At 44.4% G+C, this 27,852-nt stretch overlaps 1 protein-coding gene across 1 annotated transcript in view; it reads left to right on the top strand.

Moving 5' to 3' along the window:
* Nucleotides 1–27,852, top strand: part of LYST (lysosomal trafficking regulator) — a 2,674,875-nt gene that overhangs the window by 672,148 nt on the left and 1,974,875 nt on the right. The window contains 1 exon segment of the mRNA XM_069234946.1: nt 24,734–24,843. Coding sequence (XP_069091047.1) covers nt 24,734–24,843 — 110 coding nt within the window.

Below are 27,852 nucleotides of genomic sequence, written 5' to 3'. Positions count from 1 at the left end.
CTCAATTATACACCTTGTCTTCCCATGGGCCTCATTATAACGGAGTTCCCCTGGCATGGCTGGGTACCTCACTGGTGTCAACAGCCAAGGATGGTTTGGATAGCCGGAGTCACCTGTGTACACAAAGTGACAACAACTCCAATGTTGTATGTGTGATTGGGTAGATTATGATGACAGGAGACATAACCCACAGACACACACAACATTACTGACTTACCAAGCAGCCAGGCCTTCTCTGTTTGCAGTTATGCCATCAGATGTGGGACATTGATGTTCCGCATGATGCAGGAATCATGCACATATCGAGGAAACTTGGCTGTGACGTTTGAGATGTACTGGTCTGCCAGACAACCACTTGTACATTGACTGAGTAGTAGTGCTTCCTGTTCCTCTACACCTGTTCATTGGCACTGGAAGGGACCAGGGCTACATGGGTGCCATCAATGGCTCCAGCCAGATGAGGAATGTGTCCCAAGTCATAAAACTCTGCCTTCACATAGGCCAAATCATCTCTGTGGCGAAACCTGATGTAGCTGTCCAGGTTTTTCAACAATGCAGACAGTACAATCTTGAACATAAGACTGAACATGGGCTGAGCCATCCCAACTGTTAGAGCCACTGTATACTGAAAGGACCCTGTGGCCAGCAAGTGGAGCACTGACAAGACTTGAACTATGGGAGGTATGCCATAGGGATTGCGCATTGCAGGCATCAAGTCTGGCTCCAACTGAGTTCAAAGTTTCACAATGGTCAGACGATTCAAACGATAGGTTTGTATGACATGCCTGTCCTCCATGGTTTCCAGGTCTGCTAGTGGATGGTACACTGGTGGGTGTCTCACTCTCCTCATGGCGGCATGACTATGTTGAGAGAAGGGAGTATACTATAAGTTATGCTGTATTCACACATTTATTACACATTGCACATTACCTGACACCTAACACATGTAGAGGATGCATAGAGCTTCTGACATGTGCAGTACAGCCCATAGATATTCACCAATTCTGCCTCATTGCTGCACATTGGCTTACATGCAAATTGGAAGGTATTAATGCGACTAATGTAAGTGTACAATTGTGTAACACTTAGCTGTCCTGCACTATTCACACATAACTATTGTAAACTATATCAACCTGGGGCCTATGTACCTCAAAGTAGCTGTGCATAGTTGTCACCATTTATACTCCCTAATCATGTCATTAAGTGAACATGACCAATATGTTGCACATACATGATGGCACTACACACATGAATACTGCTTTTGGGGTGGAATAGGTGTATGACGCAGATAAATAAACACATCCCTTAAAGAAATGTGCACAAAATGGTAGGCACCTAACCTACTCTAATGGATAGATGGAAGTGACCTGAGTCCGCCGGCGGAAGTTGTAATGGTGGTAGGCGGTCGCAACTGCCATGCAGCTTGCCATTGGACAACATTGCTGTCTTTGGCGGACTTGGGTCAATGTCAATGACCGCCGGCAGTGACAGTTCTGTACATGGCAGTTGTGACCGCCATTTTCTGCTGTATTGCTCACTTAACTCCTGACACTGTTGCCAGCAAGTCCTCCACAATGTGAGCTGCTGTGTACTGCCTCTGGGAGCCATCATGCCACATCCTGCAGGTGATAGGGCCCCTGCCTTCACACCGGAAGAACTAGAGAGACTGGTGGTGGAGGTCCTACCCCTGTATGGACAGCTATATGGGGCACCAGAGGAGCAGGTGAGTCCTAGGACATAGTCAAGTGTGATAGGTGTTGTGTGTGATGTTGCATACTGCATGTGCATTAGTGTGGGTGCCGATGCATGCAGATGGCATGATGTGTAGGCGTGTGTGTTGAGAGGATGGGAATGAGCAGCAACTTGCTCGGTGTGTTGTGCACAGTCACATTGGTATGGTGCCAGTGTACATGACATTCTCTTTTTGCCTGTGTCACCCATATAGATAAATGTCCATCAGAAGAAGGGGATCTGGTGTGCCATCGCCACTCAAGTGTGTACCCGGGGGTCCATAGCTGGCAGACCACCCATTATCACTAGCGGTGTGAGGACCTGAGACGCTGGGCCCGATAGACCACGGAGGCCGAGCTGGGAATGTCCTCCAAACGAGGGAGGGATGCCTGTCAGACCCTGACCTCCCTAATGGCCTGCATTTTGACGGTGGCCTGCCCTGAGGTGGATGGGCATTTCAGGGCAGCACAGTAGCCACAAGGGGGAAAGCGCTGACTCAACCCATTTAATTTGCTCTGATTGGTGCTTGCTGTCACACTTTAGCAGTTAAGACACTGTAGTAGGTGCTCCATGTATGTAGACAGCTGGGAATACATTGAACTCTATTTGCGTTAAAAAGAGATTGAGATCTGGTCCTAGGCTAGAGCATGTGTACGTTTAGGTCAGGTGTGTTTAGGTACATCTATGTCTGCATGTGGAGATGTACACTGGCCAGTGCCACATGTGTCACTCCACCCAGGTGTATATAGGTATGTAGGCTGCTGTTTAATCCTACCTGTCTAGTACATGCTGGTCCGTATATCCTAATATACAAGTATGTAGCTCTGTGGTGTCAGCCCACTACCATATAAGTATGTAATGTGCGTTTGCTACAGTGTGGCAGACGTGTGGGACAGAGCCTAGTTAGGTTTTGTGCTGGTACAAGTGGGGACTCCATGTGAGTCTGGCATCTCATTCAGTCAACAGGTATGGGCAGATGTGAACACCACATATAGGTTAGCGGTGCTGCCCCATTGTCCCTTCATGTGCATATTATGGAGTATGTGAAAGTTGTAACTGAAGGACTTCCAATATGGATGTTTAATCATGTGTATGTGGCCTACCCATGCTTTTCCAGGCCATTAAAATGTAAAGTTATCACTTGTATCCCAATGGCTTTGTTTCAGTGTAAATAAGTGATTAGGCAAGCCTACCCTTACACAATGTGCAATGTCCATGCAATATTTGCCAATGCCCTACCAATACTAGTGCATTATGTGGTAATATCTGCCTACATCATGGGACAATCCTTGTTGGCCTTTGCCTAGCTGATGTGGACAGAACATGCTATGGGGTCACTTCTTACTAAGAAATGGCATTGTTCGGCTGTAGTACTGTTTGTCATACAGGTGTTGTAGTTGTGGCATATGTTGTAAGTGCAGTGGCAGTAGTGTGGGTTCATGTGTGTGCATCATGTGTACATGTTCTCAGTGGGATATGTGTGTTGTGTTGACCTGTGGTTGTAGTATTCACATTTGGGATTGGTATAAGTTATGTGGGTTTACTCTTGTTGACATGTGGTGGCTTTGTATATGCATGTCAGGTGGAATATGAGTTGGCGTCATAGGTATTAGTTGCCTGTCCCATGTTTCAATGTGGTTACAGTGCTCTCTGTGATTCAGTGGTTGAATCATGTGTGCTAGGTTAGCCACTGTTGCGTATGCATGTATGGTGTGATGTGGTATATCTGTGTATGGAGTCTGCAACTAGGCGTCTAGGATTAGATACATGTAGTGATATAGCTGATCTCCAAACATGTATTGCCAGATTCAGATGGCACCAGACTGGGACTGCCACATGTCTTCATCATTGGTTGTATCCATAGTGTAAGATGTGTATAGAGGGTTCAGCTAGGCATGTGATAGCAATGGCAGGCACTGTGTAGTTAGTCAGTTGAGTTGTCTTGACCAGCATGGTACATTCCTTAGGGACATAGATATGTTGGGGTGTTGTATTTGGACATGCATGATATGGTGTTATCTGTCAATTGCTGTTCCTTATGGTGAAAAGCGATATGACATGGATGAGGACGGTCATTCAGCTTTAGCTAGGGTATGATGTGCATGCTGACATAGGCTGACCTACAGTTGTGCATGTTCTGTGTGTCTGTGAAGAATGTGATTACCCCCTCTCTCCCTCCCTCTCTTTATGTGTGTCAGCACCAGCCTGTAAAGGAGACGGGGTGTAGGCGAGTGGGGAAGATGCCCACCATGGGACGAGGGACCCAGTGGCCCAGAGGGTGAGGGGAGTGCCATGGGGGGAGACAGGAACATCATAATCATCTTCGGGACCCTCCTCACTTGGACACTCCCTGGCGGACCCTTCTGGGACCACCCCAGCACCATCTTTGTCCGCCACCCCCTTTCTACTACCACCCTGTAGCTCCCCACGCAGTTTTCCGTGCCTGCTCACCCAAAAGGGTGGACGTCACCTTCGTCACAGACACCTCTGCCCCTGTCCCAGTCAGCCCTGCTGTCCTCAGTGAGGAGGCTATTGACCTCCTAAGGTTGATCTCTGTGGGTCAGTCGACCATTGCGAATGCCATCCAGGGACTGGCAACTCAAGTCCAGCAGAGTAATGCGTTCATGGAGGGCATTGAAAGTGCACTGGCAGCCCTCCAGAGATCCTTTCAGGCACTGGCCTCCACACTGATTGCAGACAGTCAACCTTTCTTCCGTCCCTCCCCACTCCACCTTCTTCTTCCCAAACCCAGCCAAAGCACACAGACAGACCAGCATGCATCCACCTCAATATCCAAAGGTAGCTCAGAAAAACACAAGCTCCTCAAGACCCATTACCGGCATGCTCACAAACAACACCGACCTGCACAGACAGAAGCAGTCACTTCCTGCACTGGCACCCCCACCACCTCTGACACTACAGCTGACATAACTGCAGTCACCACACCCACATTCACCAATCCATCCACAACTCCTATCCTACCCACAGTAACCACAATTCCAGACCCTCGGGCATCCACCCCAGTCATAACATCCGCTGCCACCACAACTACCGACACACCTACATGCAGCACATCCACCATGCCTGCAGTAACCATCCAACAGACAGTCACCCATCCACCAAAGCATCTCCCAGCAACTCCACCCCCTCTCCTCTCAGGACATACAAAGGCCCACACTCACCCACCCAACAGACACCCACCACCCACAAGCATACCTCGTTCACACATGCACCCAAAACATCCACCAAAACACCTCTTACAAGCACTACCTCTCCCTCCACTCCCAAATCCTTTTGCCATGACCATCCCCACATAAGTAAGAAGCATTTCCTCTTGGAGATTTCCCTTTTTACCTACTCCTCTCCCACCCTGTGATACCCCTAAACGATCAGTGTCCCTCCCCAAGTCCAGCCCTTTCACTTCCAAGTCCTCCCCTGCAAGTTCACATGCCCCTCCCCGCCAAGACTTTGACCCCTCCTAACAGTTCCCAACCCTCCTCTAAGCCTCGTCTAAAGCCCCTTCTCCCAGGCCCAAACCCAAGGATCCCCCTCCCAAACCAAATCCCCCCTCCTGCCCCCATCCCCCAAATCTCCGAGGTACCAGCCTGCCCCTTGATGCTTCAACCAGTGGCGGTTACATGGCAGTCAGGAGTCAAGTTGGGGCACATACGTGTGCATTTAGTACTTGGAGTGTTTGGACTGGCCTATGGCCTTTCTACATATTTTTATATATTTATTTCTATATTTTAATAATTATCAGGGCCAACCTGTTGTTGGTTCAAAGGTAACATCTTTTTCCTGCATTTCTTTTCTTAAGGCAGTTTTGCTATTGGCTGATATTGTTTGTGTGTGAGCATTTGTGTGTGAGTGGTGGCTGTGCTACCAGTTGTGTCTGGCCTGCATGTATGGCTGTGTGCATGACATTTGTCTCCCAGTGATGGGTGTGTTGTGTGATGGGTATGTTGTGTGATGGGTATGTGTATGTTGGGGACGTGTAATTGTGTTGGCATTGTGTGGTTTGTGTTGACATTTGTAATTTGCGGTTTTGTGTGGTGGTACTGTGTGTGTGGATTGGTATGTGTGAACTGTTATGATATGTGTTTGTGGGGTGTGTGTTATGGCTCGTTTGGATGTCTGTGTGTAGTGGTCTCTGGAGTTGTAACGTTGCGTTGTGTGATTAAATTGTGACATGCTGGTGTGCATTGTGTGTTCTTAAGGGTGCCTTCGTGTTATAACGGTAGTGGTGTTGTTGTGTAATTTGTTGGTGGTGTGTGTGTGTGTGTGTGCCACTGCTGTGTATCTGGGTGTTGTGTGTTTTTTTCTTGTGTGTGATAGGCGTAGTGTGTGGATTTGTATATGCGTGTGTGTATGTGGCAGTGTGCGAGTGTGCATCGCCCTCACCATATGTGTGCGTCGCCCTCACCAGCCGTCCCGAGTGTGTATGTTGTGTGTGTGTAGATACTTTGACATTTCACAACAGTGTCAGGTAAGTGTGTGTAATCACGGTTGGTGTCATCGTCGCTAGTTCTGAAGTCGTTGGGCAAGCAGGAGCAGCGAAAAGACGTGTAGTTCTGGTTCCATGGCGGCTCCAGATGAGTATGTGTTTCTGGAGTTGAGTTTCTCCCTTTATAGAGTTAGTTTGCGCCACGGTTTCACTGGTGATGTGACCGCAGCGGAAAGCTTGATGGTGTGCAGCCTCGTAATCTGTCCAAAAGTCTGAAAGTGCCTACTGTTGTCCGTGATGGCTTGACTGCTCTGGCGGTGCTTTGGCTATATTCTGTTGGGAAGACCACCATGGTCATGATATAGCGTTACAATTGCCACCGGGCTATCCTGAAACCGTCAAACTTGTAATTACCTCCTTAGTGTATGTTCGAGTGTTCCCAGGCCTGGATGGAACCCAAACTGTAAGTCTGATAACCTCTATGACCCAGCTTTCTAGTTTGGCCAGTATAACCCTTGCTACGAAAAGTGGGTCACCCATGAATCTCTTGAGACAGCACACTCGACCTTTGGGAGGATCTCACCCAGGAGAGTTTGGGAGTTTACAACTTGCCAGAAGGCTTGAGAGTCTTTCGTTCCACTAGCAGTTCTTAGGTATTCACAGGCCTTTTCCCTTATTTCTGCCTTCCTTCTTACAATGGCTTCTTTATAGGCTTTTCTAGCCATCGCTACTCCCAGTCTGTCTTGTGGGCATTTGTTAAAAGCAAGTTTTAAGGGTTAATGGGCTTAGAACAGGCACTATCAAACCACCTTGGACTGATGCAGATTTTTCGGGGTCTTTTGGACAGTTTGTCTGCCATATACTTTGTAAGAGAGGTAAAAGCCTGGATTACATCAAGTGGATTTGAGACCACTTGCAGGACCTGACTGATCTCTCTTTGATTATATGTAAATAAGTCTCTATGGAAGGCATTCTTATTGATCTTCTCCCATCGGTTACTTAGACCTTTATTTTTGTTATATTCAGTTTGGTGTTGGGGGGAGGTTCTAAGCATCCCTGGATACAAATAGAGATAGCTTCAGTGTTAATGGATTGTGATTACTTTTGCATGAGGCCACCGTTTTACAAGCTATTAGAGCAGGGTCATAATGAGGCCCTTAGTTTCTAATGGATTAAATATATTGTAATCATAGTTAACTAACAATAGGTGAGAGGATTTCTGAAGGGTAATCAGGAGTATATGGTAGAACGGGGTGATTGGCAATTCAGAGACCTTATAGTCCCCCATAGTCATGGAAATAAACATTGCCAGGTCCCCTTTAACTCGACCTGACTGACGGGGTAGATGTAACATGAAAGGTGACAAAACCATTCAAATATGGGTGGTCCAGTAGCCAGGTCTCTTGGCAACAAATTAGTTGGTTGTGGCCCACCTAGTTCAACCATTCCTGGGTCTCCGGTTTGGTGTGAGGGCCTGCCACATTCCGTGAGATTAGTTCAAAGACCCCTTCTTGCAGCAGTACACAATTAGATGGCCGTTGTTTAGGTATGAGAGAGATGGGCTGGCTATTGGTTCATTCTGGTTGTGACTCCATATGGGGTAGTCACTCCTGGTTGCTCTAGAGAAGCCAAAGTAATGAATCTATTGGAAAGAGGGAGGGGGCAATTCAGATGATGATTAACAGTTGTGTCGTTTGCTATTCCCATATGAGAGTCTTTGCTATCATTGTAGGATTATCTGGCGGTCGTTAGAGGGTAGAAAACGCCCAGTGGCAGGGCTCTGGCGAAATTGAAGTGTCTGAGTGAGTGTAATAAAGTCCGGACTAAGCATGGTCTTCTAAAATTGATGATTATGCAATCACCCTGTGAGCTCTTAGGTGGTTGTCCAATCCAAGAGACCCTCCTTGTGGAGATAATGGACCTCATTATGAGTCTAGCGGTCTTCAGACTGCCAGACTCACAGTGGTGGTCGGACTGCCGCGGTCATGGTAGTCCGACCCCCAAATTATGACTGTGGCAAAACCGTCACGGTCCCACCGCCAGCCTGCAGCCTGACGGTCCCAGCGGTTGTAATCCGTCAGGGCAGCGCTGGCCTGGGGATTATGGTGGTTTACACCGCCATGGAAAGGATGGCGGAATGGGGGCGTCTGGGGGTGCCTGCACTGCCCATGCACTTGGTGTGGGCAGTGCAGGGGCCCCCATGCACAGCCCCATCGTGCATTCCGGGCAGTGAATGCGCAACGGGTGCTACTGCACCCGCCGCTCCGCCACATTGGCGCCGGCTCCGTTAGGAGCCAGCATTAATATTAAGGCCCTGTACACCACAGAAAGCACTGTTTTGCCGGTCCTGCAGTGAACTCCTAACAGGGCTGGTGGAAAGAGTTTACCGGGCGGCCTGCGCCACCTGCCAAACTCGTAATGAGGCCCAATATTTTTGGAGAGGTCGTTGGACTATCCGGAGTGCTTTTGCAGCCAAAATTGATATCTTATTCAGAAGGGACCTGTGTGATTCCGTGTGAGGGTGAACCAGTGCTGGGACATTTTCCAACACAATAATGTAGGGGGTGCCCTCTGTGGAAATATTGGGCTGAAGGTCACTTGGCTCAATCCAGAGATCCTTGTTCAGTGTGCTTGTCCCCTTATCGAGTGGTTCTCTCAGAGGTGACAGTGGATAACCTGTCCTGTTTAGGAATAAGGCATCATTTATTATAAAATTTGTTGTGTTTTGAGCAACAAGACCCCATATGGTCTTTGTTGTTAACCTCAGTCTCCCCTCCCATAGGGTGAAACGGTGTGTGGTTATATGAGGCCTCTGTACGGAAGCCGGGGAGGGTTGGGCATGAACTGGTAATCCTTCTCCCCTCTAAGGCCCCTGTTGGTAAGGTTTCTAGAGATCTAGCTCAATAATTCCAAAATGCTCCAGGATGGGTTTAGCCTTGTCTCCAGGGCAGCAATTATAGTGTCTTTGAGGGTGTCCTGAGAGGTATCCAACACAATATTTTCTCCTTTCGGGGAGTATTGCTTCTTGGGTGACTGACTGGTATTGACCCATGGGCGTTTAGATTTCCTAACAGGCTCCTGTCTCTTTCTCTTCCTGGCCATGCCTTGATCTATGAGTGTAGGTGTAACCCCCAGATCTTCTGGCTCCAAGGGAATGGAACGATGCTGGGCCTAGGGAGATGCAGAGATCTCAGTAATAGACTGTGTCTCAACTTGCCCTTCTTGGTGTGCATCCAGTGCGAATGACACTCATGAGCTCACGCCTATATTTGAGGGGCTTAGCACCCCACCTTATCGGAAGCCCGGAGTAGCGGATAATTGGGAGGAGAAAGAAAGGCAGCATTCTGCCAGCTCAATTTTGTTATTGAAGATGCCAACTGCAAGCGTCAAGAAACATCCATGGTCGTATTTGAGAGCGCTGTTGAGGCACCAACTTTGGGCCTGCGTTGCCCCACTTGGGACTTAGGCCACTACTTGGCACCTTGGTCCCGGTTAGTTTGGGATGAATTGGAGGCTCGCTTAAGATTTATCTGGAGTTTGTTCCCAAGGCCAAGAGGGGTGGCCCAGCCAAGCCTCTTCTGGGCTTTGACGGGCGCAGACGGACTGGGCACACCCACTCACTGCGGGAGTGCTACTGGTAATCTGAGGGCCCACTGGACCAATCAGGGAGGGCCTGGTCGCCTCCTACTGGCGGGACCTTGCCGCCCTGAATCCTGGAACAAGTAGTTTTCCCATCACACATAAACTATGTCTCTGGGTCACGTGCAGCTTGAGTGCTGCCAGTAATCCGAGGGCCTGCTGGACCAATCAGGGAGGGCCTGACCCCTTCCTACTGGCGGGAGCTTGCCGCCCTGAATCCTGGAGCAAGTAGTTTCCCCAGTACACAATTACAAACAATGTCTCCCAGTCCCACATTGCAGGAGTACTGCTGTTAATTTGAGGGCCTACTGACCCGCAAGAGTCTAGGCCTGGAAAACTGCAACAGTTCTAGATTGTCATGTGCCATATTAACACATTTAGGTGAATTACATTTTAGCTAAATGTGAGAAAGTGGGTTATTGGTTGAGTGGATGTGAACCTTTCTCAAGCAACAGCCACAGTCTCTGTCACGGTGAACCACTAAAGTCACTACATTAACCAGTGCTTAACCCTGTGGTAGCTTGGCACAAAAGCAGTTCAGCATAACTTAAAGGCAACGTGTAAAGTATTTGTTCAGCACACAAACAATAATAAAGTGAAAACACAACACAAGAAAAATCCCACACACATTTAGAAAAATAGAGTACATTTTAATAAATGATTTGTCACCAAAACAACAATAATCCAATCAGTAAAACCAGAATTATATATATTTTTTTTACTTTAAGGTAAAAACTAGCACCTAAAATACCAAAGGCCCAACTGTGGGTCGAATAAAAGAAGTGGATTTGTCAGCGCGTACTTTCTGAATTTAAAGAAATGTTCACAAAAAATATGCGAAGGCAAAGTTCAGCATGGCAACATTGCAGGCGATGTCTGAGGAGTCGCCGCCACCATTGGGGAGTGTCTGGACAAAGACACGGTGAAGGTTTCCTCATTCGGACGTAGCCTCTTATTTTTGGTACTCGAAAATCTCCTGTGTGACAAGGCTGGAGGATTTAGCTAACAGGGTCTCAACGAGGCCCAGCTGTTCTGCAAAGGTTTGCAGAACAGGATTTGCTGCTGCGAAGAAGAAAGTAGCAGGAGCTGCCACTAAGTCAGGCCAACCAGCCATGAACTTTGGGCGATCAGACAAGCAGGTCTGCCCCCTTCTCCTCTCAGTACTATGAGCAGTTTTTAGCCAAACATTTTCTAAATCACAAGTTTTGATTTTCGGCTATCTGGGGACCTTTAGCACCACTCCCAAGAATCCAGGACTGCTTAGGCACCACTGGAACTCACTCAGATTGGGTCCAGGTATAGGTTCAAGATGGGTATGGCATTTGCTGTCCCTGAGGCTAGGATCAGGTGCCAGCCAATTAACCCTTGGAGTCACTCTGGTAGTTGTGGGTTCAAGAAGCAGAAAAGGGCAAGCAGCAGGACAGGCCTCTGAGGGGTCAAGGCAGGATTCAGGCAGCAGAGCAGTCCTTCCAGGTGCAGCAAACTAGTCTTCAGAAGCACGCAGCAGACCACAGCAGCAGGCAGTCCTCTGAGTGTCCTTCCGTAGGTCAAGAAGGTGAACTGAAGAATAGGTCTGAGGGCCCTATTTTCATACCTGGTGCCTTCTTTGAAGTAGGAGATGTTTCTAGAGAATTCCCTTTAAAGTGCTTGGAGTTTCCTACCTCCCCTGCCCTGAGTCCAGCCTGGCTACAGGCTACTTGCAGGCACAGTGCACTGGTGTCAAGAACTTTGTGTAAAGGCAGGGCACAACCTATTGAACTGAAAGTGGGTGCACCCTTCCCCCCCCTTAATGCCACCAGTGATTGCCCATTCAGGTGCCCCTAATCCCTCTAGTGTGTGGCTGTCTGGGAGGAATAAACAAAGTCCAACTGCCAGTCTTGTGACCCAGGAACAGGCTGTAGGCATTAAATAGTTATGGTAGAAAAATGCCAACTTTCTATAAGAGACATTTTAAAATTGGGACAAACTCTGACTATACTATTAAAGAGGATGTTAAATGACAATTTCTCAGACACCAAAATATGGAGTTTTTCACTACCAGGATACGTAAAACTTAAAAACACATGCCTAAACTTTTAATTACAATGCACACTGCCCTATAGGCTGCTTAGGGCCTGCCTTAGGGGCGGGGTACGCGTAATGAAAGGTGTGTTTAAGGCTTGGCAAAGGGGTTACTTTATCAAGCCAAATTGGCAACTTAAAACTGCATTCAGGCTGCAGTGACAGACCTGGGACATGTTTTAAGGGGGCTACTTAGTGGGTGGTACAGTATGTGCTGCAGGCCCACTAGTAGCAATTAATTTACAAACCCTTAGTATATGGTATGCTAAATTACTAGATTCTTAAAAGTAAATAAAATATCCCAGTTGGATGTAAGGCAATTTTACTGTGTTTTAGGGAGTAAGCACAAGCACCTTAGCAATGGTTAGCAGTGGTTAACTGCAAGGAGCCATAAGGCCAGCAGAACAAATTGAGCAAAATAGGAGGGTGAAGGCAAGATATTTGGGTGGAAGACCACCCTAAGGCTCACAGGTTTAACACTAGAGCAAATATACAAGCATATATTTGGTCAAACAAAAATCAGCTGTGCATCTTTGTACTTATTTCTTTTTTTTTTCGCTGAGGGAAAATCATTTTAGTCCTGCATCTGTCGGGAGTATGTTTCCAACTTTTTCCTGAATGGAAAAGTGTTGACAACCAGGGGTGTGGAATTTAATAAAATATCTACTTGTCCATGGGACAGGTTGCTCCTTCAATCTACTTGTCCTATAAAAACATCTACTTGTCCCTTTAGTGCCATGTAGTGCGGCGACAAATTAGGCAGCAATCATTATGTAAGACTCTGGTAGTAACCTCTCTGATTATGCCAGGTCTAATAGTACAGTAGGGCTTGAATACTAGAAATTTCAAGCCCTACTATAGGGATTTCCTTATTTTGCCACCTTCCCCCAGATGTACATACTGGAGATGGAGGAAGCAGTAAGCAATAGTTCAAGGGCTGGAATGCCTACGAGTGTGTGCGAACCTACTAACTTGCATGTTTTAGGGATTTTCACCAGCTCTTCTGTAATCTTTTCCCATACCGAGAAAGGATGGAAATGTACTGTTGACAAGAGGAGAATTAGAAGCTCTTGCAGGGTTGGGAAAAAAGTGGTTGGAGGAGAAAGTTAACTTGTAAGTGCTCAATAGATTTTTGCATGAACAAATCTACACATGCATATTTGCTGGTGCTAAAGTACAGTTCACATGTATTTTCTAGGAGTACAATTTCCTGGTCTACATCTGTAAATTCCTGTTTCATGAAAGCCACTAATTCAAAGATCTATACCATGGGTGCACTTTTGTGACTTAATTTAAAGAATTGAGCCCCTAATGAGGTCTGGCATTAGCCAAGACATTTTGTTTTTATTAAAATTCTATTTCCCTCTCTATTGGCTGGCTTAGTTGTAAATGATCGCATTCTGCTCTTCCACAAAGAGCACATTGGCACACAAAGTAGTTTTGTTTAGTGCCAGGAACTACTGTTGCAATGTGTGTTTTTTGAAACAAGCATTTGTTTTTGCTTTTTACCAATGTTTGTTACAGTGGTGATGGCCTGGCAGCTCCCACAGCAATAGTGTTAAAAAAACAATGTCAAAACAAGACATGCATTGACAAAACCAAAAGACTGATGACCAATGTCGGATTGGTTGGCTTTGCCAGTGCATGTTTGTTTTCATGTTTCCCATAATCTTGTTGAAAATGGTTACACTGATTTTCCATTCTGAATATGTTTTGGAAATACTGGCAGGCATCAACACATTTTATTAAAAGTGCTTCAACAAAATAGTACCTCAAATTTCACAGTGATTTAGCAAAAAAATGTTTGCGTTTTTTTCTGAACATTTTATTTTGAAAGCAAAGAATTCTCAATCTTGCTTACGCTCTTCTGCAAACATTTGCATATAATCAGAGAGCATTCTGGAAGCATTATAAGTAGCCTCATATTGTTAAACTTTTCAAACATGCTTGCACACTTCTTTTTTTTTTTTACTGGATCCACGGGCAGTAGTGCAGTGTGACCTTACAACGTTTATTTAGAGTGCTCACCCTAATAATAAAGGCTTTGCATTAATGATCCATAAATAGTTTGAGCAGCATTAATATATTGACAAAAATATTACCTCAACTGCAGAGAGTTCCCTTCCGTGTAAACTGTCAGCTAAAGGGTTGGTGCTGCAGGGGATTAGGCCAATTTTACCAAGGACAAAATAAGCATGAAACTTGTTGTAGGGCTATAGGAATTCCAGACCCCCGGGTTCAACAGAGGTTTGTGAACATCATTAAACATGTAAGTTTGTTCGTGTACAAATACACAAGACATCCTGGCCCCACAGGAACAACCACTTTTGCCAAAATTCCAACTCCTGTGAGTATGTTTACTGATATAAAATTCTTCATGTAAGCCCTTTTATGATTGCAAAGCCACCTTTTGTACATGCAAGCCAAACCTGTTTGTGTAGATAAGCCATAACATTTTGACTGACAGTTTACCTGGTTGTAAAATATAAATGGCCAGTCATTGACAAAGCTCTTGGTATATACTCCCAATCATGGCAAACAATGCAACTGTGACACAGTGAGATGAAGTGCTCTTTTCAAGAAGTACACAGTGTGATCAAGTGGAGAATGGTAGAGTCGGAGTAATCTATATGACTGTTACTTGTTGGTGGTTGGCTACTTAGGCAAGTTGAATCTGAGTTGGTTTACAGTAAAATGTTGTAAATACGAATGAATGTCTAAAAGTAAATCTGCCAATGTTGCACAATTAGAGCAGTGTTGACTCATGAAGTCTGCTGTAATAAAAACTCATGCATAAGATACCGGTTAGCATATTTAGAGCCCTTCTGTGATGAGAAAACCTAAACTAAACAGAGTCCATTTATAATCCCAACTCCTGCATATGCTGTGCCTGTGATTAGTCACATTTCTGATAGATACTTCTACCTGCAGATTTCTCATCTTTGAATATCGCCAGACACCAGACTGGTCTGAAAACCTTTACAATAGCGCTCCGGCACTGGTAGAGGACCCATGCTCCAATCTGACATCAGTCATGGGGTCATGATGATGTCTTCAGAGCCATATAGCGCCAGGACTAGCAGCCTGATGTCAGTTCTGTTTTTGCCATGCCTTTCAATGCATCTGAAGCTTTGTTATCTCACGGACCGTGGATAATTTTTTCCTCTCAAATTGTTTTCAGCTGGTGTAGATTGGCACGGGCACCTCAGAAGAGGTCTGTTTCTAAGACTTTTCTTCAGTATGACAGTTAACTGTCTATCACAGATCTGTACAAAGGCTGCCTCTTGTGCCTTGGGTCGAGGCACGACATGTCGTCTTTTGATCGCTGCCAGCAGATGCACCCAAAGGCCATGAAGAAGCAAAGGGCCACGCTGTTTATGGCTTGCTTTGAAGAGGGTCATAAGTGGTGCCTATGGATGAGGTCACAGTCAAGGGCCAGGTCCAGGGCACTATCAAGGGTGTACCCATACACCAGGGCTTAAAACAAGACAGAGTAGATGAACAAGCACTCTTCTCTGGAGAGGTAAAAATCAGGTAATCCCCCTCCGATTCTGTCTCCAGAGCCAGAGTTATTTGAGATTTCCCCAGTGACTTGACCCGTGCCACTGAGCTGGCACCACCATCTCCACTCCCAACTCCTCCCTTTCCTTAATGGGCATCTGTGCCCACTTTCCCAGAGTACCCTGCGCCCAGGACAGATCGTTGGGCTTCATGCAGGTCGTGGACATCTTTAGGAGGGCTGTTGTCCCTTCTGGAGGTCCATAGGGCCACACAGGACCCATTGCGGTACCCTATGACTTCATCCCCATGATGCCCTTGGTACCATACAGATTGTATTCCGCACCATCCCCATCACTCGAGCCACTCCATGCCCACCAGCTTCGAGAGTGGCATCAGTGGAAACTTCAACTCCAGTCAGGGTTAGCCCTGTGCCACATCCACATTGGCCACAGCCCAGCTCTACTTACAGCGCCATCTTTGGCAAAAATGGTGGTGCTGCAACCTTCACCTGAATCACTATGGCCATTCAAAATCCATCACTCAAGGAGAGAGGCTTTACACCTTCTGGAGGAACGCCAGTACACCCCATACTACACTGAGAGTTGATTTGGGTCGGCAGTCCCAGGGTGGTAATTCCGGGGGTGTCTTCAGATATGTTAGTCCTCCAAAAGGCCAGTGAGTTGGACAAGTCTCTTGTCATTGATATTGACCCTATTCTGGAACCATATCCTTCAGGAATGTCAGCTTTTCATTCAATCATGAGTCAAGCAGCAGAGGTCATTGACCTATCACTGTCTGCACTGGTATCCTACATGCTTGAGTCCCAGCAATTGGAAGTCATAGAGAAAAAGTTTTTTTTTTTTTATGGCAGCTTAGCCCTTTGCTCACTTACTGCCACCTGTCTCTTGGGTAGCTATACCCATGCTCTCTCAAACATGGCAGCCATGGTGGTTAAGCATCTTCGAGACCTTCTGAAGAATCACTTTTTGAAAGTAGTAAAAGATGGCCAGGATGCCTCTAGGTACATAAAGCGAGTTGGTCTGACACTGCACGCAGTGTGGGAAGATCAATTGGTACTTGGGCCATTTTAAAGTGACATGCATACCTACGGTTCACCTGGTTCTCCTCTAATGTACAAAACTACTGGACATGTCCTTTGACAGAGAAGCCTGTTTGAACAAAAAGTAAATGTGATGCTGGAGCATGTCAAAGAAGGTAGAGCAACAGCATATTCATTGGACTTCAGTCCACTCCAGGAACCTTTCCTCCATTTGAGAAGCTAGACTCGTTCTCTAGAGGTTTCTAAAGAAAATCAAACCCCTTTATTCGCCTTGTAACCAATACAGAGGGAAGACCGAATGGCATACCAGACAGTTCCCTTCCACCTCTTCCTTCTCATCATCCCTGCATCACAAGAGAATAAGCTGTACTTTGCTTTGGAAGGAGAACAACTTGCCAGTGCAAAGAAGGCTACCTTTTTTCTACAGTCCTGGAGGGCTATCACTTCAAACCTTTGGGTCTTACAATTATAACAAACGGGTACACCATATCCTTCTGGCAGTATCCCCCAGCTGCCCTCCCCATCCCGCTTCAGTTCAGGAAGAACACCTGCAGATCCTGCAGTAGGAAGTAGTGATCCAGCTGCAGTAAGGAGCAGTAGAATTGGTGCCAGAGCAAAAACAAGGACAGGAGCGCTACTCTCTGTTCTTCCTAGCTCCTAAAAAGAACGGCGATCTGCTGTTGAGCTTGTTAAAGGATAAGTTTTTTTTTATCAGTGCTGGAACCAGAAGACTGGATTGTCTTTAGACTGGCAGGATACATCCTTTTACGTTTTGATCCTACAGTCCCACAAGAAGGACTTCCGGTTTGTGGTGAGTACAGCCCATTACCAATTCAAAGTGCTACCTTTTGAATTAAAATGAGCACTTCTTCACAGAGATGATGGCAGTGGTGGCATCACACCTCAGAAGGTTGGGAATCACAGTACTTGGACGGCTGGCTGATCAAATCCAAGCTGCCTGGGCTGATGTTCCTTCATTTCCAGTCAACAGCTTCCCTGTTATTTGATTTGAGGTTTTTGATCATTCATCCCAAAATCGCACCTTGGGCCACTTTTAGCTCCTCCTGTTCATTGAGGGTGGTACTGCATATCATCTCGCTCAAAGCTTTCCCTCATCCATAGAAGATAAAGGATATTCTGGATATGATTCTTATGTTTTGTATGGGACTCCAATTCCCATTCCTGAAGGTTCTTTGATTGTTTGGTCTGTTGGCTGCCTGTATCCTCCTGGTCACTCTTTCATGCTGGCATATGAGGGCTCTGCACAACAAGGCTGTGTGGTGGCCTCATCTGAATGATACCTTTCGGCCTGGTCATACATTTTTATGTTTACTATATAAGATTTCCATTTTCAAATCTGTGATGGTGATGAGATTTCTAGATAGGTTTGACAAACATGTATCCACCAACCTCTTTTATGATGCCTCACAAGACCTTAATTGTTTGTGGGTTTTGAGCCCATGCACAGTTGTGGCTTTTGATGTGAAAAAAGTTTTTCATAGTTGCCATCACCTTGGCTCTCAGTGAGCGAGTTGCTAGCCTTGTCTGTCTGGCCCCTGTTAACAAGTTGATGTTGTGAACTAAAGCTGCCTTCTTTCCAAAGGTTGTATCTCTATTTCATCTGAGTCAGTCCATCACTCTACTATCTTTTTTCCCTCCTCCACACCCCACCAAGGTGGAAGAGAGACTTTACAAGGTCTACACGAAGTATGCACTGAGTTTCTACATCAGCAGTATAAATGAATTTCACTCAGACTACCAGCTCTTTGTTGGGTACATAGGCTGTAAAAAAGGAAGCCAGTAGAAAAGCAAACTCTGTTCTTGCTGGATCTTTTCATACATCAAAGTTTGATATACTCTAGCCAAGAAAGTCCTACCTGAGGGAACTGGGGCTGATTCCACCAGGGTTAAATCCTCCACTTCAGCCCTTTATAGAGTGATCTCAGTGGCGGATAGCTGCACAGCAGCTTCGTTGTTCACTACTCATACTTTTGCCAAGATCTTCTGCTAGGCACCAGAAAGGAGAAGATACAACCACATTGACTTGTTCCGTCTTTCATGACTTTCTGGTTTAGTTCTCCAGCCCTAACACTCAAGGGGAGTGTTGCTTTGAGATCCACTCAAAGATGAGAAATCAGTAGGTAGAATTATCCATCAGAAGAAAATCTTACTTACTTTTAGTAATAAACTTTCTAGTGTATTATTTAAGTTCATTCGGTCTAGAGATCTAGGCCATTTTGAGTAACAAAGATAACAATCATACATGATAAAATAGTATTTGTTAAAAAAAAACAAGATAACAGTATAAAAACAGTAATAATCAGGACAGTATAACAATAAGATCAACAAGACTAACTTTCTAGTGTATACTTCACCTGCAGATTCCTCACCAACCCTCCATTCTTCCCGTTCTGGATAATCCGTATTACCTTAGTTTTTGAAATGCCAAGTTAGTATTTTATTGCACCACTGCTTGATTGTCAGTCATCTGAATACTGAACCAAAAATTGTGACAAAATCAGAACTGAACTGATGTCAGGGTGCTAGACCTGATGCTATATTAGTCCCATCACACAATCCCATGCTGATGTCATAACAGAGCGTGGGAACTCTGCTGGCGCCAGAGAGCTATTGCAAAAGTTACCTGACCAATCTAGCACCTGAGGGACGTGGTGGGGACTGGAGGGGGAATTAGTGGATATTCAAATGTGAGGAATCTGCTGGTAGACATTTCCATCAGAAAGATAGGTACCGAAGGTTAGTTTCATTTGACATAAAAAGAGCTCTGTGTGTCCAATATGTTCAGAAATTTGGCATAATCCGAGCCGTGCTAGAATTCAAACCTTGACCTAATTAGTGCTTGGGTCTTATCAAATGCTAGTATCAGCTCTGATGTAAGGAGAGCGCTTCCTTTATTTGTCATTTCATTGTATTGCAACACATGAAAGTAATGAATGTTTGTATGTTTAAGGAGATTTCTGAAGCATTTCGTCCTTTGAACAATTAGATAGATTATAAAATTCCAACCCCTGATTTAGCCAGTGGCGAAACCAGTGCTCTTCTCAGTCAAACACACAGTTATGGGTCTGACTAATAGGATTAAAAAAAAAATTGAAGTAAAAAAGTTTACAAAATGTTGCCTTTTATAGACATCTAATGCTTTTTTTCATTTGATGTCTTAACAAACTATATTAAACACATGGGGACTGTTAGGATATGTGTTGTTCAGAATTGGTGCATCTTATGGGTTTATTTTTTATTTAAAGTTACTTTTTACATGAAAACATGTTCTTGGGATCCAAGAATTGTGCACTGTTCATGGATTCAAAAAGAATACTTATGACCAAGCATTAATATTACAGATTCTCTTAACTTTGAGCTTTTTATTTGGTCATAAAATACATAAAAGCGCTTCCTGCCTCTTTCGCAACTGGAGTATTAAAATGGTGATTGAGCTCTAGTTGGGACTGAGATGCCCCTTTCATGGTAAATGGGTGTGTACACCTGCCTTGAGTGCCTGAACAATGTGAAACTAGCATCCTGGCTTTTATTGTGGTCATGGCTCCATGCTGAACTAGGTGTGAACTGAAGCCTAGGCCTTTCCCTGACAGTGGGAGGTTTACAGCTTTGCCTGCCATCTGCAGGGGAGCGCCACGTGTGCCCTTATTGTTTGCAGTGCACTGCTGCCAATGCCTTTGGTGTGTCCTATAAAGTGGTGGTGGCAAGGTATCTTGTTTTTGAATGTATATAGTGACCAGACCTTTTTCCTGTGTTCAGGTGAGTGTAGTCTTCTGAACCCACTTATGCAAAGTTTCACTGTGAAGCGAAACACGAAACCTAGCAATGACATCTTGTGTGCATGTCCAGGATGTGTGTGTACAATGTGTGTGTGTGTCACATGTAGGGTAGTCGGATTCTGTATGTTGTATGAATCTGAGTACTAAAAACTGTGGTATGCATTTTGGAACCCCTGGTAAGCATGGCACACGATGAAGGGTGAAGAGAGATACCCCAGATAGTGGAAGTGTATTGCCTACATTCTTGTGGCTGAAAGGTAGAGACTCGAACATTGAAGTAAAAAGGATGAGCCAGTGCTGCCCTTTAAAATGTAATTAGTTCTTCCTGAGCACTGCAATATGGTAGATGGTATGGGTGAATGGTGGGACAGCAGTAACTATTGTTCAAGGTGAGAACGTTTTTTGGCAGGGCATGCCCTTTTGTCTGTCTCTGCTTACTTCTTCAGGAAGGCTGATGACAGTTAAGTGCAGAAAATTCACACTTTGTTGCCCACTCCCCCCTTTTAAAAAAAATTATACTTTTGGGGCCCACTCTGGTTCTCCACCTTAGCTTAGTTTTTTATTTTATGTGTTTTATTCTGACATCACCATTTAGCATTGACATTTTACACTAGCCATGTTGCCCCATCATTGCTGAGGTAACCCAGTGTAGTATTATGTAATGCACGTGTAGGGTGCCTTAGAACCATTTTTGATGTTCACAGTATGTTAATGCTATTTCTAAATCATTATAGGCTGTATTGGCCTGGTAAGGCAGCTTCAGTGCGTGTGTGAAATGTTTGTGCATCAGTGTCAACTGCAGGAAAAGTGACCCCTGAGAAGAATACTTCAGTTTTATACCCTTCATGAGTCTCAACCACAAAGGTAACGTCTCCATCCCCATTAGGTAGCCCATGTAATGTTAAGTGTGCTGTAACAGTAAGTCTGCAATTAGCAGGAATATAAATAACATTCACCATTTTAATGAATGGAATTCAGAGAGGAAACATACTATAGTGAAGTATCCTTTTAAATATTCAAGCTTGAACAACCTACAGATAAATATAGGTGCTTCCTATAATGCTGAGGAGGATTAATCCCTAACACCATGGATGAATCCATTTTAAGGTGAATAGGGAACCTTGGGCACACATAAGAACTACTCGGAGATCACTTAAATAAGTACCTGTCATATAAACATTGGTGGTGCCATGTTATATGTTTCCCACTAAAAAGTAGGACTGCATATTAGGGCGACGTAACTTCAGGATGAGGGGACTGAGTTCATCTACTCCTTCTGGAACTGCCATCATCCCATACTGCCTCACCTGAACCCCCAACCTTCCCAGGGTAACAAATGATTTCCACAACCTCGAAAATGATACTCAGACTCCCAAGGGAAGTCATAGAAACAGATCTTACCCTTTTGTTGTTTTGTTCATACATATCCTGCGTAAACACAATAAAGATATCGATAAAACTTTTCAAACATTTGTTGAAACAATTGTATTGTTAAATAGAGAGAATGAGCTGTGATTACTAGGCAGATGAAACAAAGCATTGTAACCAGCGCTACTAACATGGTGAAAAGAATAGTCTGACCATGATTATCTTAGATCTATATCTTCTTACCTATTACTACCTACACTCTGACAGCACTGCGGGTGTACCCTCTGCCCGATCTAGGAGGATAGCCTGAGACCACCATCTCTGGAGAATTAAGCCAGGGAGCGGGTCTACAGTGAAGTTGGCATTCCTTCCCTGCAAGATGGAAGGTCAGCAGAGCTGCATGTTGAACACATGCTTTATTTCAGGACAGTAGTGGCCGGAGTGCTCCTCCCACCCCTGTAGGGCAGTTCAACGTTTATGTAATCAGAATCACAGTTTGTTAAAGGTACAACTCTGGTGCAGTGATCTGTCTAGATGTTAGAAGCTGTCTCTGAACTGGCAACCCTAGCACTAAGATATGTTGTTCTATGCTCTTAGCCTTCAACAGAGTGTATAGATTACATAGCAAGAAAGGCTTTCTGAAAACAAGCAACATGTACAGCATCTTCTCAAAATAATATTGTGCAAGCATTAAATGTGTAAAACAGCAATGCGAAAAGGTGATGTTAGCCTAAAATATGTAAAATACCAAGTATAAAACTAAGTTAAGATGGAGGGAGCCCATGTAGGCTTCACAACACTGCTTGGAGCCAGCCCTGTTGCTAACTGCTGTGAAGGCTGGCTTTGTCAGACAAGGAGCCTGAAAATAACATTTGAAAGAGAATTAACCCAACTTGTTCTGAGGCCTTACAGAGTGAATCCAAACTAGCCTGTCTGGAAAGTGTGTATAAAGGTGGGTTCCATACCACCCCACTTCATTCCAGTCCAAAGTTAGTCTTGTCCAAGGAATGCAGTGCTCCACAGAGTACCGGAAGAGCTGCTTTGCAACCAGGTCTAGTGTTTGCCTTACAGCCAGTGCCTCAGAGGTTAGGTACATGATCTAAAGTCGGTACTTTCAGCTGGAGGAACTAAGGGTCTTCTCAAAGAGCCTTGTACCCTCCCCGCTTACTGAGAAAGGAAGGAGTATGTCTTGGCCCAGCAGGAGATGTCCTCCAGGAGGAGGAGAAAGCCCAGAGCGCTCCCTGCATAAGTAGCCCCAGAGAAAGCTGAATACCTATTAGAGATAACTAGGATGACATATGCTGCAAATGGATTCCCCAGTCTCTCTGCACAGTCCCAGAGTGAGCAGTACCAAGATCGTAACAGATAGTGTAATCCCTTATCACCTGGCAGCTTACCTTGTTTTTTGAAAGAATGGTGTTTACGCTGGTGAAGTGTCCTGTCACCACCAAAGTGAAGAGCCCAGACCAGCCCAGAGATCTCACCGCCTTGACAACACTTCTGAGATGGTTTTGATCTGAAGGTACCACAGCTGCTGGGCGCTTGACTGCAGCTAAATAAATCTGCCAACACTGCCAAAGTAAGGTGCTGCTGTTAAGCGCACCTAATCCCCCTTCAACCCACCCCTTCTCCCCAGTGATGCTGCTGTTGCAGAAGAAGAGTTGTTTTCATGAGTGCAGTGTGCAATCTGCATTATTCAGACTGCCTGGACTGAGACAAAAATCTGGTAGACCATGGGGATTAGACCGCACTGGGGGACAGAACACTAAGGTATGCAATTAAGTCTGCCACGGCTTCCTAAAATCGGAATCTTGTACTGAGTTGTCCTTGAAACAGTGAGAACATTTGAGCAATCTGCACGTGAATCCGTAGAAGGTTGGGCGATGGTCATAGCAGAATCTTGACCATAGCAAGTGGGACAACGATTGCCAAAAAGGAGGGTGTAAAGCCTCTCTATTGGGGCACAGTGTATTACAACCTTATATTTAGTACCCTTTAGATTGTACAGGATTTAATTCTGTTGTGAGATTAAAGTACTTTATTTTTCCATAAAAGCTGAGAAGCAGTCTTGAAATTGTTGTATTGTGTCTGTATGATGATTGCTTTCTTATGCCTGTGACTGCTTGGCTTGGAACTCTGATATTCCAGGGCAGAAGGAGTTGTACTCAGCTCAAGTTGCAGAGGTAGAGTAGGATTTATCCCAGGACATTACCAGCAGACATCAATAACCATCATATGGCCTCCCTGAACGGGGTCTGATAACTCTTTTGTATTCCTCAACATCCAGTAGCTCTCTCTGGAGTCCTATGCTCGGTTATATGAATGACCGTTAATTGGGATTTAAGTTGAGCATTGGATGGAAGCATACTATCTGTTACTGAACAATACCTGTGTGTTAACCATCTCTAAGATGGAGTGAATGATCTGTGTTTGGACAACCTTAACAATTTGGCTGGGTAGACCGAATCAATATCCTGCCATATGGAGGACAAGAATAGAGAAGTGTGGCCTAAAGGACCTGATAAGTAATTCAGCATATTTTACATCCCTTCAAATGGCAACTTGCAGAAAGCTAATCATGAGTGCATGTACAAATCAAGAAATATTATTTTGATTGATTTTTTCTCCCCCTACATTCCTGCTCACTCTCCTCCTTTTCCTTTATTTTTCCTCTGTTCAGTTCAAATTCAATCTTGTAATTGCCTTGAACGGTGGGATTCTGCTTCAGCATTATCTTTTAAATTGATTCGTAAACATTTTAGTGAGGTGTCTTCCTATTTATGTGTGTTAACTACTTTTTCCAACTTGACGAATGATAGAAGTAAAATGTTTTTTTACTCTAAGTAGCTTTTCATCTTTTACAAATCTGTATAGACTTAGTTAAATTAAAAAAGACAGGGACAATAAATGTTGTAGGCAATGAATAATATTTAAAAAATATATATGTTTCTCCTTGATTAAGTGTTTCCTTGATCGAGCTCATGGCTCGAAATATTCTGTAAATAATAATTTAATAACAGTGCTTGCGTAAGAGTTATAGGATTATATATAAGTCTCTTCCTTTTTAAGTATTTAATCGTAATTCTATTTCTTGTGTAACATAAAAATAAGATGCAGTGTTTATCTTTTTAGAGTGCCAGCACCTATTAACTAATCTTCTGGTATTGTTAATGAGTTCAAGAACATGCTCGGAAGAACTTGCCCTCCTGATGAGGTTATTTTTGGAGAAAGACCCAGATATAGTGAGTATAAAGGAAAGTTATCTAGCTTAACCTATTTACTCCTTCATGTTACAACTCGTTTTTGTTTATTCATTTGCCATGATAATGCCATTGGTGCATGGTTGCTTTTGTAAAATGGCCATGCACTTCTGAAAGTAATGTGTATGTGAGTGTAACAGGTATCTAAACTCCTAAAAAGGTTTCTCTCAATACTTAGTGTGTGAACACATGTAAACAGCTGATATCTTGCCATTTCCCAACAATGTGGAGTTTGTTCACAACTTGATGTGCGTGCTTTATGTGGGGTCTTTTAATTCCATTAGTTGAGTGTCCAGTGAAAATGTAGATTGCAGTGTCTCTGTCCTGTTTCATTTCATTTGCTAAAGGAAAATGAGTCAAATCAGTATGATCACCCCACAATATAATGTGTTATACTATTACTATACATGTATGTGAGAACCATTAGCTTGTCAGGCAACATTGGTAAATGCAGTCCGGTATGCTTGGTTTGGTACTGGGCTGTAGTGATTTAAGTTGGTAGGTAAATAGCACAGCAACATGGGAACACCTTGTAGTTTAACTGGGGGCTTTATTTAATAGGCAGGCAGAGGTACAATTACGTACAGCAGACCACAACTGGAGCAGATGTTAGAGATAGCATAGCCCAGGTCTAACTGCCAGAGCCTATTAATATAGAACCTCCAACAAATAACGCTCTATCATTTCAATTGAGAGAAGAGAGGCAAGTTACCATGTATGTCCCCCAAACAGCATCACAATAACCAGTAATGAAAAACAAATAGAATGAGACACATAAATCAAACAAACCAAATTCCAAAGACCACACATATATAATAGGTCACTCTAAAACTATACATGACCACACCACCCAAGAGAAAACAGTTCAACACTCAACACACACCAGATCATTTGACCAGACCAACCTGATGAAGGACTGAGTGTGAAAGTGCCTTCAAAGAGAACCAAGAGTACAAATATCAAATATGTAAACCAACATATTTAAACAAACTAAGCACATAGAAATGAGGGATACGACCCCTCCCCCGAGCAAACACAGCCCTCACTTTTCTCAGCCATTGAGAGAAAATCACACAGAACCAAAATTCAATACAACCCAAGCATTTCTCAACGACTGAGAGAAAGTTATACGGAAGAGGGTTCAACACATCCCAAGCACTTCTCAACCACTGAAGGAGAAAAATACAAAATAAGGTTCACCATTACCCAAGCGCTTACCAAACAATGAGGGAGAATCACATGGAACAGGATTCAGTACAACCCATGGAACAGGATTCAACACAACAAAAGTAACTTATTAACACTAAAGGAGATTCACACAGTAGAGGGTTCAGCACAATCAACTGGACAGTATTAAACACAACCAAAGCAAAATCTCAGCCAGTGAGGGTGTATGAAATTAAACTTGTTGCAACATATACTAAAATCCATTAAATAGGTTGCTAATGACCCTAGTACTGGCACTTGTCATTGTTTTTTGTTTTTTTAAACTGAATTTTTATAATTTTGCTAAAAAGTTACAGTGGTTATAACAGTGACCACATGTAGTTATGCCTCAATGTACACACAATGGGAAACATATTTCAACAGTATCATCCTTGTAGGTATAAACATTTCCCCCATCAACCAGTTTCAGATTACTGCAATTACATGTCACTCTAATTATTATGGTGTAGGGGTGGTCACAGTCAATGGGGAATGTGTCCAACTATACATATAATAATAATCACAGCTGCTGATATACACTATGCCTGAACAAGAAGAACAAAACATAATTGACAAAGAAAGGAAAATAATCAGGAACTGAGGGTTGTATGGTAGGGTGTCATGTATTGTAGGGAATATATTCTCAGTAAAGTAAATGGCATCTGTGGGGACACTGCTTGGGTAGCAAATGTAGCCTTTGACGAGGTGGATAAGGTCCCTAGGTGGGAGGAGCAGGGATTAATTTCAGTCCAGGGAGGGATCCCATTTTGTTTTCCCTATCCCTCTCACTCCCCTGAGGGGAGACATTTCTCCCCACATAGTCAGTTGTGTATCAACCACGCAGTATTTAGCTCCATGCCTGTGCCTGTTCTGTGGGTTTCAAGCCAACTTCCTGCATGCCGTCCACTTCAAAATCTCAGGGCTCCATTGCCAAAGGCCCAGACTTCAGGTATCTTTCCAGGTGATAGCAACTATGTGACAAGCAAGTATTAATGACAGTGCAATAAATTTAGAAGTTATTGCTTTCGCTTGAGGCCTAGGAAAAAGGATAAGTGAACAATAGGCTGGCGACTTAAGGATGTGGCAACCTGTTGCCATTGCAATCTATCTAACAATCTTCTCCCAGTATTGGAAGAGGGCAGGGCACTACCAAATAATTTGATAGAAATTCACATCTTCTAGTTTACAACTCAGGCACTCTGCTTGCGCCTCGGAGAACATGATATTTATTTGTTAAAGTATAAGGTGCGCTCTGTGTAAGAAATAGTATTGGATGAGCTTGAACCTCGTATTCCTTGACGTGTAGGGGATGCGTCACAATATAGTGGTCCAAACCCTGTCCAAAGTGGGGAGCTGCATATCCGTTGCCCACTGGTCTCACAAGTTCCCCTTGGCTTGTTGACTAAGCGCTTTATACAGCAACGTTGTGTCTTTAATTGTAGCGGACATGGTGTATATGACTTGTAGGGCATCCTGAATTGGTGGTTCGTGCACCCCCATATGCCAACAGTTCCGGACTACAACCCTTAAAAACCAGTGGTTGGGGAGCAAAAAATGCATCGAGTGGAGTCTTAAAGGGTCTATGTGTGTGGCTCTTGAAGAGGTTTTCAAGAGTTCAGACACCAGCCCGTCCCAATCCTGCTGTCGCCTCTAGTCACACTTATGGTTTACAACAGATACTTCTGCTAACGGGAGGCCCTTAGAGTAGAGGTATTTATCATGTGTTCTCTGTGGTGCCCTAGACTAGGAGCGCTTAAGCCTGTCAATCTGAATATGAGGCATAGC

This window comes from Pleurodeles waltl, chromosome 5 (assembly GCF_031143425.1).
Source record: "Pleurodeles waltl isolate 20211129_DDA chromosome 5, aPleWal1.hap1.20221129, whole genome shotgun sequence".
Classification (NCBI taxonomy): Eukaryota; Metazoa; Chordata; class Amphibia; order Caudata; family Salamandridae; genus Pleurodeles; species Pleurodeles waltl.
The sequence above is the reverse complement of the archived record's forward strand: the minus strand, read 5'-3'. Positions and strand labels throughout refer to the sequence as shown.